Source organism: Telmatherina bonti (assembly GCF_933228915.1).
Source record: "Telmatherina bonti genome assembly, chromosome: 4".
Lineage (NCBI taxonomy): Eukaryota > Metazoa > Chordata > Actinopteri > Atheriniformes > Telmatherinidae > Telmatherina > Telmatherina bonti.
In genome coordinates this window covers 31826825-31840166 of record NC_136622.1, presented here as the reverse complement: position 1 = coordinate 31840166, position 13342 = coordinate 31826825, and the positions used below count along the sequence as shown (strand labels likewise).

Genomic DNA, 13342 nt, shown 5'->3' with positions numbered 1-13342 from the left:
AGAAGCCTGGAGAATCACTCCTGAAGACGATAAATGAAAGTTTGTCTGAGAGGATTCAGATTGTGCTGAAGAATAAAGATGGTCATTTTTACAAAACCTTTTTTTTTTTCCTCTTTTGGGGTAATAAAGGAGCTGAAGCGTAGCTCAAGACAACCTGCTGTTTACACAGATATATGCACCTACAATGCTTTATCACTGAACTAGTTTATTGGCAACTTAATGAGCATTAGTGGGTGTTTTGGAATAAAAACCAAAACCTGACAGAAACCTCTGCTCATAAGAAAAAAACCACAAACAACAGATAAGTATTTCTTTAATGAACATGATCAAATCTAAGAATGTGATAGTGACCTCTGATACAATAGATATTTAATCCAAGGGTGACTTAAAACTTTTTTTTTTTTTGGCATAAATTTTCTATATTCCGATACCATTATATAACTCTGATTGCGCCACAGTCGTACTCCTCCTTTTCGGTCACTCTTGCATACACACACAATACAGCAAGCAGTTTAAAAAGAAAGTCACAAACATATACCATATAGGCTAATCTCTGAGTTTTCATACACTTGACAACAAATCAGTTAAATATAATGCTACAGCTGAACATTTTGAGGCGATCCGAGTTAGAAATGTCAGCACATTAAAGCTTACATTTTCTGAGGGTGAAGTGGAAATGTTATCTCTATGCAAACTATGAAAATGTCAAGATTATAATGCTATTAGAAGAAAAAAAAAAAAAACGGAAAGAGAAAAGGTGGCGTCTGGCTTAAATCTTTAAAGCAGAACATGCTACATAATTTCCAGAGACCCTGCAAGTAGCAGAGGAAGAGACTGTGAGAACAGAGGAAAGAAAGCAGCTCTCACGCAGCACATCTGGATTTCCCTCCTTTAAATCAGACAGGAAGCTTGTCTGCTGTTTCCTGAACGTCTTGCTGAAATTTCAGAGGTACAGCGCTGCTGGGAAAGCAAATACTGTAGCATTTACTACTGCTGAAAAGGAATGTTAAGGCTCCAATTCAGAGAGAAAAACCTGACATTTCTCTCAACATTTTGTTAAATTTAAATCAGATGGAAGCAATGTTGAAGTTTTCTAAAAGTTTTTTTTTTTTTTTTTTTTTTAATAACATTTCTGCTTTCTAATACCAAAACCTTGCACAATCATGTCTATGCACACCAACCCCCAACGTTAAAACTCTCCTCAGATGAAAATAGAAGTCATTTTCTTGTCTTCTGATGATACGAAACACAACTTGCCACACAGATAGCAGACGTTTGTCAGTATTGTTCACTCATTAAGATTAACCAATACAAGCACTTAACATTTCTTCAACACACAAACCACAAAGTGAACAGTCACTGAATATCAGCAGCATGTTGTCGAGAGATTTTCCAAACAGACGTGCAGATATTTATATTTAGCTGATCATTTTAAAGTTTCAGGGCAGCAATAGAGATTTATAAGGCGAGAAAAAAACAGATCAGAATAAAAAAAAAAAAAAAAACATTGGATGTTTTCAAAACAAGTCAAATGATGGACTCGCTTCATCCCTGCACGCATTTCAAAGTCTGGGGGAACCTGGAGCGACGTGGCGCCAGCAGTTTGACACGGGCCAAAGTGGACAAAATGAAATAGAAAAAATATTTTTTTCAAATTCTTGTGTGTCCTTGTGTTTTTTTAAAATTTTTTTTATTTTAATTTAAACTTCAGTATGTCCGTCCAAACACAAGTGTTAAACCATTACAGGCCGTTTGGTACAGCTCACTTCTGACGATCCTGAAACAGAAAAAAAAAACATATCAAGAAATGACAAGACTGGACCACAGCAATGGTTTACAGCCAGGGGGCTCAAACTCCAGTCCTCAATGGCCTCAATAGTCATCGTTTCCCTGCTCCAACACGCCTGACTGAATTAATGGGTCATCATAGCAGCTAAAAAAGAAACCGTTTGATCCATTTGATTAGATTCAGGACCAGTGAAACGATGAAAACCTGCTGGAGGACTGGTGTGTGAGAGCCCTGGTGGCCAACAGTTACATCACTTTGTGACATTCTTTACAATAATTCTAGAGCTAAATTTATCCAGTAGATGCATGTAAAAATTTATCTAGTAGATGCATGTAAAAATGTATCTAGTAAATGCATGTAAAAATGTATCTAGTAAATGCATGTAAAAATGTATCTAGTAAATGCATGTAAAAATTTATCTAGTAGATGCATGTAAAAATTTATCTAGTAGATGCATGTAAAAATTTATCTAGTAGATGCATGTAAAAATTTATCTAGTAGATGCATGTAAAAATTTATCTAGTAGATGCATGTAAAAATTTATCTAGTAGATGCATGTAAAAATTTATCTAGTAAATGCATGTAAAAATTTATCTAGTAAATGCATGTAAAAATTTATCTAGTAGATGCATGTAAAAATTTATCTAGTAGATGCATGTAAAAATTTATCTAGTAGATGCATGTAAAAATTTATCTAGTAGATGCATGTAAAAATTTATCTAGTAAATGCATGTAAAAAATTATCTAGTAAATGCATGTAAAAATGTATCTAGTAGATGCATGTAAAAATTTATCTAGTAAATGCATGTAAAAATTTATCTAGTAGATGCATGTAAAAATTTATCTAGTAGATGCATGTAAAAAATTATCTAGTAAATGCATGTAAAAAATTATCTAGTAGATGTATGTAAAAATTTATCTAGTAGATGCATGTAAAAAATTATCTAGTAAATGCATGTAAAAAATTATCTAGTAAATGCATGTAAATGAAGTTAGACACACAGAAAAGTTAAGTGCGTAATAAGTGCAAAAAAAACATCATAATACACATCAGAGAGAGGAGGGAAGAAACAAAAAACTCAACACATTCGCACTGAAACTAAACAGCTCAGATAAAGATTGCATAAAACTTTACCTGATCCATTCTGGATCGACTCTGTATCGAAGCAGGTTCGTAGCTCTGTGCACAAAACAGGAAACCCATTAGAAATGACAGGAAAAATCCTCGAATAGAAAACCATGTAATCATTCTATCGTTTTTATTTCATGATATGGGAAAAAAACAAAAGCAAGAAAATAAAAATACAAACCAACTAAGAGGATACAATTTTTGAGTTTTGTAGGAAAAAGAACCCAAACCCTTCTGAAAACACTGGGTGGGTATTTCAACATTTTACCTTTAAATGAACATTTCATGTTTTCTACTCAGAACATCTGGTCAGGTGTTACTGAGCCGCGGCCACATTACTAACACGACGGAATGAGATGAGTAACTCATTCTACACATTCCCCACCGAAAATCCACAAAATATGAAAGAACCAAGTGGTCTGCTAAAAGACTCTGATCTCTTGCGACTAACCAGAGACGCTTCGTTTGGGGGCTTAATGAAACGTTATGTGGACATTAGTAACCCATGGCGATGCACATCTTGCTTCTGCAGCATGCTGTTGTCTCACTATTAACACAACAGATGATTTTTTTTAAGCCCATCCGTTACAATTTGAGCAGAAAACATTTGTGTGGAAAGAAAAATCTGATTTAAAAAAAAAAAATTCTGTGCAAACAACACGAGTTTCCACGTGTGTGCAGATGTACGTTGCTTAAACGTTCCCTCAGTTTTATTCATCTCGTCTTTCTGCAAAACCGTCTGGTTAGTTCTCTCAACACACTCAACTCTGCTAAAAATGTGCCACAATTCCAACCAATCACAGGCTGAGATTAAGTCCTCCTGATTGGCTGCTTCGCAGCATCATGATAACACTGGAAGAGATGGTTTCTAAGTCAAGAATACTTTTTTGTTTTAAGCTTCATTATGTTTAAGGTTATAGTTCCATAAATCTAAATTACAAAATACTGGAAAATAATGTGACATAAGTAAATTTATAATTGATGTTATAGTATGAGAACTAAATACAACACTAAACAAGCTACGTTCCTACTCTCAGCTATGATCTCAAGCAGCGAGGTGCTACTAGCGACGGGCTTGGAGCAGCTTTTATAGAAGTCAGAGAGAAAAATCACACACTAGGTTATGTTAACAGACCACATATATTCATTAATGTTGCTATAAATGTAGATGCATCCGTGTTAACCAGAGAAGCAGGTTTTTATAAATGTAAAAGGAAAAGATAAACACTGAAGACTGTTAGAGTTAGGGGTAGTCTAGACATCCATTAGTTATGTCGCCATGGGGATGAGCATCTCCTGAGTTGGAGTCTCCATGTACGGGACCCAACTATCCAGGTTATGTTCGTTGCTCTTATAGTTATGGGTAGTCTAGCCACCCATTACTTATGTAGCAATGGGGACGTTACCTGATGCACTGAGATGTACCTTGCTCTATTTCTTTTGTGTAGTAATGTATAAATATATGCCAATATTGTAATTTCTAACTTATTTCCCCTTTTTTCCGCAGGTCTTCCTGAATAAGTGCAGTTGTACATGTTGATCTGTCTTTCCCGTCCTCTCCAGCCGAACCAGTCGAGGCAGATGGCTGCCCTCCCTGAGCTGGGTTCTGCCGGAGGTTTTCTTCTTGTTAAAAGGGAGTTTTTTCCTTCCCACTGTCGCCGCGTGCATGCTCAGGATGGGGGATTGGATCCAAGTCATGACTCGATGCAATCACTTGGTTTCTATTATAGGCTATGTATGAATTGGCTTGAAGAGTAATGTATGTAAAGTGCCCTGTGACAACATTGTTGTGAAGTGGCGCTATACAAATAAAGCTGAATTGAATCGAAGCTGTAATGATTTTATAAACAAATTATGTGAGTCTAATTTACACTGATCCAATAAGTCACCTTCATTCTAATATTAAAAAGTGTTTAGTCTTACCTTTTTCACAACCTCCTCCTCCTCCTGCTTCTTCTCGTAGTGGGAGAAGTCGTCGAAGATGGAGGTAGTGTGTTTGTACTGGGCGATGATCTTGAGCACCTGCTTCGCCTTTTCCAGGGGAACCTCTTGAGTGTCGCGCGAGTTGGTGACAGGCTTGTTGTCGTTGTTTTCCAAGCGAATGTGGCGCAGCTGGCTATTAGGCACGTCCTTAACAAACAACCAGTTCACATCAAACTTGCCCTTCCACTTGTCCTGCGCCCAGACACCAGCGCTGGTGCTGTAGTCCACGGGCGAGCGCATCTCGGCAACGCCGCAGAAATGCCCGCTGCCGTTGACGCTGAACAACAAGTACACAGGACCTTTAGAGTTCATCGCTCTGAAGGCTGAGTCCAAACGCTTGTTGCCGTGCTCTGTGCTGCACCAGATGGAGTATTTGATGGAGCGGTGGATGTCGTCCTCGGAGTAGCTCTTGATGATGAACACTCGGCCGTTTTTCAGGTTCCAGTCGAACTCCTTGGGGTTGTAGCTGTGGGCGGCTCGCAGCTTCTCCAGCACTGGATGCGACTCTGACCCCGGCTCTGGAAGAAGACCCCCTCCTCCCACACCGTCATTACACACACCGCCACCACTGGAGGAGCCGCTACTGTCCAAACTTCCACCACCGTAGCAAAAGTTGCGACTCCGTGGTGCCACCCATCTTGTCTGAGGAGCTGGAGCAGAGTTGTGGTTCTGGTACGAGTGTGGAAGCGGCGGAGGAGGACCCTGCATGGTCATCTGCTGCACAAGGGACTGGGCGGACTGTATGGACTGCTGGAGGGGAGGTATAAGACTGGGGGCATGGGAGTGAAGCTGGGATGGGTGCTGTTGGTGGTGGTGGTGGTGGTGGTGGTGGTGGTGAGCCAAGGTGGGGGCCATCTTGGTGGCAGTCCCTTTGTTATCCCACGCATCAATGTCCATGCTGTGTTTAATTGGAGGAGGTGGCAGAGCTCCTCCAATCATTGGAGTGATGGGTTTATTCTTTGTCTTTTGCTGCTGCAGCTTGGCAGGCTTACTAGCGATAGCAGCCCACGATGTGGGTTTCTGAGGGGGCATTCCAACTGGTGTGCCACCGTTGCCCGGGGCAACAGCTGCACCACCTCCGCCGCCTATCACAGAGCCTGCACTCTTCACACCTGAGCCGCTTCCTGTCACATCCCCACCTATTTTTAGGCCGAGCATGCCCTGTTCTAAGCTGTTCATGCCTGGTGCCTTACTCAGGGTGTCACTATGGAAACCTGTCTGGCCATCAGGGACTAGCGTGCCTCCTAGAGAGCTGGGCGGGTAGCTGTAGCTGCCCCCATAGGCCGAGCTTTGAGTCTGCTGGCCCTGAGAACCGCTGGTCCCCCAGGCCGAGAACGCCGGATTCTCTGGGAAAAAGTTAAACCTGTGAGGGTAAATGCTGCTGCTGAGCCCACCCGGCTGCCCAAAGACAGTGTCAGGCATGAAGTGATGGTCTCCATTACTGAGTGGGGCATAAGGTGTCAGGTAGGGAATTGGTGGATCACCTCCTGTAGACCAAGGAGCCTCATTGAGAGGATAAGGAAATCCAATTGAGGGGGCATAGTAACTGGACAGGTAAGGGTCCGTCATGGACTGATAGCTGTTATTCTATAAAAAGAAGCAAAATTAAGATTATTTTTAAGGTGGTAAATTCCAGCGATTAAATAAACAAACAAACAAGGCTTTAATAAAATGCTAAATGCTTTCTTTCCTACCTGACTGGACTGGTTGGTGAGATAGGGCTCAAAGTCGTTATCGTGCACCGTGTCCTTCTGGTGGAGGGAACCATTCTGCACGGAAACTGGAAATGCTGCAATAAAATCAGACTGTTGTCAAAGCTGCACATCACAGTTTACATCAACTTCCAGCTAAGCAACTGGAATTAAGTTTAGTTTGGAGCATAAAATGTCTACAAGGATTCAAGTTGTCAATACAATACAGAAGTCTGATGGCATCGTTTGTTTCACATGAACTCTGAACACGCTGAGAATAATGCAGTGAATAACACCATTTCCCATACAGTCAGGTAAAGATATGAACAGACCATTAAACATTTCGATTATACCATCGAGACGCTATTCTCAAACTCCTCTGAACTAAAAAAAACAGCTGCAAATGCAGGGAAATAACTGCTCTGGGGTCATCTAGTCTTCAGTTTTAAGTTGCTTTTTTTTCTCTTAAACCTGTCCAGCATCACAGCATACAGTTCGGCAATCTGTGTACCATATTTTTGCCAGACAGATTTGCTCTGTCAATGGAGACATGTCATGTACATGTCTGCCCTTCATATTCTGAATATTTTAATTTTATTTTTTTTCTAAATCATCATGGGACTTTATATGGCAGCGCTAGACCTGACAGGGGAAAAGAAAATTAGATAGAAAAGAAAATAAGAAAAAAAAGGAGAAAAGAAAAATAAAGGAGAAAAGAGCGTGTCTGAGCTGCTAAAAACACAGTTTTTGCAAAAACATAAAAACTAATACAGTATTACAGTACAACAAGATATCTAAAGTGGAGTAATAACGATATGCAAATTTAAAAAAATTAAGACGCACACACACAATCGTTATTGGATATTCCTGCAGAGAGACTTAACAGATAAAAATCTATAATATTTAGTAGGAAGTAGGTGGAAAGATGAACACTTTTGTGGGCATGCACATGTGAATCTGCAACCTGTGGTCATGCCATCAAGGATCAACTGAGTGCTAGTTAAAGAAGCGCGACCACGGCCCGAAGTGTCGGGGAGGAACCAGACTATTTAAGTTGCTTTCAATAAAAGTGTAAACTAAATTATTATGTATGTAACACACACAAAGTTGTGTGTTTGTCGCTGCAGCCACACACATGCTGTAAAGATAAACAGCTGATACTCGACGCAGTGAAACAACACTGTATGTAATGAAAAACAAAGCAGGGTAAAGTCGTGTTGTACTGCACCCAGGTGGAAAAATGCCACAGCGACGACGGACAAGAATTAAAAATTAATATGGACGTAGGAAAAAAGAAAAAAAGAAAAAAAGAAAAAAATTGAAAGATTTTTCTTTTGATCTCCTTAAATTTTCCCCCTATTTTCTGTTTTACATAAAAAAAGCCTCATTTTTACCAGGAAAAAATTTCAATAGTTCACAAGGAAAAAGTCTTTCTTAATGATGTTATTTTTTTTGGCTTGAGGCAGAAGAGTTGCGTCAGGGAGCGGGGGAGACATGCAGCAAAAAGCTCCAGGCGACGATTCAAACCTGTCAGCTGCATGGAGAGCTGTGGTTTCTGTACATAAACCATCTGTTCAACCTGTTCAAATTAGCACCATAAACATCCCTTTCTTATTCTTACTATTATTATTATTATTTTCACTTTTAATATGTGGCAGTTTCTCTAGTAGTTTTGTTGACACCGACTGATATTTTGTTCCCTTCTGGACCGACTGCAGCTCAAACATTCGAAGCGAATGAGTCTGAAAGGCTCCGTTTTGTTTGTAGTGCTCTACCAACAACAGAAGCATCTTTTCCCATTCTTTCGTTCCATACTTCAGGAAGCATTTCTTAATTTCTTGGGCAACGTTAGTGGTCCTGTTCCTCTCTTAGCTGTCGCTGACTTTCTGGGAAGGAATTGAACCCTGCCAGTTCAGGTGACTTCACACAAACACTTATCTTGCTTTTCTTCATTTGGCTCAGACACCATAGAATTAGTAGAGAAAGCTCATCTGGATCCAAAAATCACACAAAAAAAGTCCAACAGTAGAGATCTTCTGGAGGAGCTTGATGCCAAAATACACCTGACAGTTACAACAAATGTGCTGAGGAGGAGACACACACACACACAGCTAACAACTTCCAGGAAGATGCTCTGCTTGTCGCCATGCACTGAGAGTTTCTGGTGTTTAGTGTGTCTGTGTGGGTTTGAACATATCCAAGAATTGCATATTTATTAATTGCATAAAGTGACAGGCCTAAAAACAGGACCCATCCTAAAACATAAAGCATTAGCGTAACATCTCAGCTGTTTTTAAGGTGAACAATTAAAAAATAATATTCACCATGGACATGAAGCTGAAGAAATCCCCAGGAAGCCATTTACTCTGCAGGTAACTGCTTTAATGTTACATAATGAATAGGTGTGATTCTGGACTCCACTCTCACATTTAGAAACACATTTAAAAAAAAAAAAAAAAAAAAAAAAAAAAAAGTTACCCAAATAGTAAAATTTAGTCAGTCATTTTCTGAACCACCTAGTCCAGTTTAGAGTCGTGCAGAGGCTACAGCCTAACCCAGCAATAACTGGGCGAGAGGCATGGTACACCCTGGACAGGTTGCCAGTCCATCGCGGGACCAATCGAGAAAATTTTAAACATATTAGACTTTTTATTACAACTAATGCAGGAAAATCTCACCTCTACTGCCTGATCTTATCACACACACTGAATGGTGTTTCACAACCTTGTTGTTAGCTGGTGTCACTTTATTTTAAGCCATTTAACAGCTCCAATAAAAAAAAAAAAAAACATCAAAGTATTTGATAGGAAGCCACAGCTGTATCACATCTGTCTAATTTTAGCTAAACGCAACATTTTAAGTTTTGATAACTTCAAGTTATTGAAAAATGTTTGCCTTATTTATAAATCTGTAAACTAAGCAGCCTCACCACCCCTGAATGAATGAATCACAAATCAAAACAGCATAAGCAGCAGCAGCAGCAGGTCAGCCTCCAGAGGCGATCTGGTTCAAAATTCTGTTCTAAGGATCCTGATTTGCACAAAATGTTTTATCTATTAAAGTCACAATAAGCTCCACAAATACTTCAACAGCTCAAAGCATGGCTGATCTGCACTCAACATTGTAAAACACTGATTTAGTTCCACATTTTAATCACAGATATTAAGAAAATAAGTATTTCCTATCTTTTCTTTGTCAGTATGTGTCTATGTGGATATATGTACATCTGTACATGTATATGTGTTTTTATTTGTATATGTATGTGTATATATTTGTGTGTATTTATGTAACCTTTTGTTTTGGACAGCCCTTTAAATATTTCTGTTTTCCTATTTTTTTTCCTATTTTCCTCTTTTCTGTTACCACACTTCAGTTATCAATGATGTTATGTTTCCTTTATGAGACTACGGATGGAGATTAGCAACCTGCTAAATCTGGTACATTCACAGAAATATTGTACATTCAGTTATATGCACTGTCCCATTCAAATTAACAAATTAATTTATGTCTGTAATATTTAAGACACATGAATGCAGCAGGATGCTGTAAAATCACCATTAACACTGAAAAAGACCAACCCTGCCCTGTGGTCATCTACAGAAAAAGTGAGTTTAACACTAAACGCAGCTGATGTTGGAACCGATTTTACAGTAACACAATAATCTGCTCTGTGTTGAATCTTTGTTCTGTTGAGGCTCTAAAGCTGTGATAGATCTGATTTGGCACAAGCACCAGATTAGCTCCAGTATCTGGTTGAAGTTCCTCTACAAGATGAATGTGTAACAACTGTTGGGCCCTTTATGCATGTGTGTATGTCCCCAGGGGGTCCATAATCTTTTCATGGCTATAGACAAACAAGCTGTTGTATTCATTAAGATTTAGGACAGGCTGTTTAGTGGAGTTGTGATATTTTATATAAATGCAACTTTTATGACTTGGCTCTTCATAATGAGTCTTTTATTCACTTGAAAAGCTGTGTACAAGTTACAAACAAGTAGGGATGACACTAAGGATGCAAAGATGCCATCACTTCATAGGTACTTCTCTCTAAACCAGTGTTTTTCAACCACTATGCCGTGGCACATTAGTGTGCCATGAGAGATCATCAGGTGTGACGAGAAATGATCCAATTTCACCTAATTGGTCTAAAAAGCAGCTCTGTGTTCATCCAAAGAGGCCCATGTAAAATATAATAAAATTTCTTTTTCTTGTGTTTATCTTATTTCTATTCAAGACACTTTGACAAGATGATTTTATATTAATAATATGGGCTTAAAAAAAACCATTTTGGTTTGTGGTGTGCCTTGTGAGTTTTCAGTAAAAAAAAAAAAAAAAAAGAAAGAAAAAAAAAAAGAAAAAAAGTGCCATGGCTCAAAAAAAGGTTGAAAAACACTGCTCTAAACAACAATTATTGCAGGTGGCTGTTTCATTCGGTTTAAATAGCATGTGCATCTTGTTTTCAGACATTTTGTTTACAGTAACATCTGAAAGACACATGAAGGATTCATCTCTTACCTTTGCTTGCATCCTGTCCTTTCGATGTCTTCACAGTGACATTTAAAAAAGGAGAAAACAAAGAGAGCTTGTTTGAGTCACGCCTGCTTTTCACAGCATCACATTTTTTTTATCTTATCAAATCTATGCAAACATTTTCTATGAATATAACACATTGTTACACATTAAAGCATGCAGCAAAAGCGGGAAGTTGCATTTTGACACTCATAAGTACAGAAAGATGTGACCCAGGCCTTGATTAGAAAATATTTCCAGCTTTCCTCTCACTTTGCTGGCTGCCATCGTCCCCACAGTGGGATGCTCTCCCACAGCTTCTTTCACTTTCCCGCAGAATTGCACTGGGAATTTCCCCTCGCTTCTTACCTGAGGGTCGATACTAGCGGTAGACATCATTCATCCAGCAGGTGTTGTGTCAGACCGGAGCCCCAATAAGACGTGCAGCGTGTGAGCTTCAAACCCCGCTATATGGAGAGGCTAGCAGCCCTCTGCTCTGCTGGCGATTTAAACACAGTTAGCAGCAGCGGATAGCCTGAATCTCCACTCAGCTTACTTGTCGTGGCCCTGCTGGCTCTTCGTGCTGTCGTGTCCGCATGAATCCAGCGGGGCTTTAGTCCGCTCCGACTCCCACAACCTAAATTAACACCCTACCAGCCTTAGCAGCCCTGCTTCTCACTTGCCCACAATGGCAGCTTCATCCGGGGTCTGAGGAGCGGAAGTGACGTCACGACGTAAAACATGAGTCCGTTGCTACCTAGCAGCAGCTTGGTGAATCCAGTGACCGGTGTTTACATTACTTATACTGCTCAAAAAGTAACGAAAACACTTAAAAAAAAAACATGTCTTTACGGAAGAGGCCACTGAATAATAATAATAAAAAATCTGTGAATTTTTACTTTAATCTCACAATTCTGAGATTAATTCAATTAAATTCTAACCAACTTTATTTATATAGCGTCATATCACGGCAATGCCATCTCAAGACGCTTTACAGACAGAAAAAAACAACATAATGAAAGCCAATTCATAATAGCCTATATAAGGAAACCAACAGATTGAGTTGGAAGGTCCAACTTAATCTCCCATCCTGAGCAAGTACACTGGCGACAGTGGGAAGGAAAAAAAACCTCCCTTTTAACAGGAAGGAAACTTCTGGCAGAACCTGGCTCAAGGACAGGCAGCCATCTGCCTCTGCTGTGTGGGGGGAAGAGGACAGAAAGACAACAGACTACAGGAACTGCTACTCCTGGCCAGGGACACCTGCTGAGACAGGAGACATAATGAAATGGAAAGGACCCTGTAATCGATTGACGACCTGTCCAGGGTGTACCCTGCCACTTTTCTGCTAATTACTGGGATAGGCTCCAGCTTTATGGAGACCCTGAATTGAACTATGCAGTGTAGCCAATGAATGAATGAATGAATGAATGTGAAAAGATCAGATCACAGTCTGAACCAACTTCTATTGAGAGATTTATCAATGCCATTTAAAATGAGATTCAGTAGAATGTGTGGCCTCCACATACCTGTATAGATTACCTATGATGTCTGGGAATGCTCCTGATGAGACGACAGGTGTTCTGATGGATCTCCTCTCAGACCAGGATCACAGCATCAATCAGTTTGGGGTGCAACAAGTCAGCAGTAGATGGAACAAAACATGATGTCTCAGAGGTGCATGGTTGGATTTGGGTCTAGTTAACAAGAAGGCCAATGAGTTCATCAATGAGTTCATAGCATCAATGAGTTCATCATGCAGGAACTGCTAACTCACTCCAGCCATGTGAAGCATTGTCATGCATCAGAAATATCTCATGTCCCACTGCAGCAGCATGGTCTGACAGTGGGTCAAAGGATCTCTTCCTGGTAAATAATGGCATTGAGAGTACCTCTGGCTGGCACATGGTGGCCTGTGGGACCTTCGAAGGATATGCTTACCCAGATTATCAGTAAGCCACTGCCAAACTGGTCATGCTTGGAGGATTAAGTCTAACGAGACAATACTTTAAAATTTTTGTCTGGTACTGTATATATATTCCCCATAAAAATTAATTTCCCTTCATGCCTACTGTAATACAATTTAGTTCAGCTAAATTTGACTGTGTCATAATAATATGCATGTTGTATTTCTATCAGATCACAAATCTGGCACAACACTAAAATAACTCAATTATTCGAACTGATAACACTCAAATACACTAAAAGAAGTACTTTATTTCACTCAATATCACACATCAT

At 39.7% G+C, this 13342-nt stretch overlaps 1 protein-coding gene across 2 annotated transcripts; it reads right to left on the bottom strand.

The window, feature by feature from the left end:
• Positions 1–411: 411 nt before the first annotated feature.
• Positions 412–11786, bottom strand: ythdf1 (YTH N6-methyladenosine RNA binding protein F1). Of its 2 annotated transcripts, none has more exons than XM_079239072.1 (6): positions 11658–11786; positions 11108–11135; positions 6596–6690; positions 4842–6488; positions 2925–2969; positions 412–1777 (listed from the first exon to the last, which is right to left on the bottom strand). In XM_079239072.1, exons 1-6 carry the CDS (start codon positions 11697–11699, stop codon positions 1763–1765), a joined length of 1872 nt encoding a protein of 623 aa, XP_079095198.1. In that variant the 5' UTR covers positions 11700–11786; the 3' UTR covers positions 412–1762. The 2 variants fall into 2 exon arrangements, with proteins under 2 accessions (XP_079095198.1, XP_079095199.1); XM_079239073.1 differs by having other exon boundaries at positions 11471–11753.
• Positions 11787–13342: the final 1556 nt, after the last annotated feature.

Excerpts from the sequence above, each read along its gene's own strand:
- ythdf1 (XM_079239072.1), bottom strand. The coding sequence starts at position 11,699 with ATGCGGACACGACAGCACGAAGAGCCAGCAGGGCCACGACAA. Across the intron at positions 6,691-11,107 it reads AGGACAGGATGCAAGCAAAG|CATTTCCAGTTTCCGTGCAG; the intron begins GTAAGAGATGAA and ends ATTTTATTGCAG. Across the intron at positions 6,489-6,595 it reads TCACCAACCAGTCCAGTCAG|AATAACAGCTATCAGTCCAT; the intron begins GTAGGAAAGAAA and ends TTCTTTTTATAG.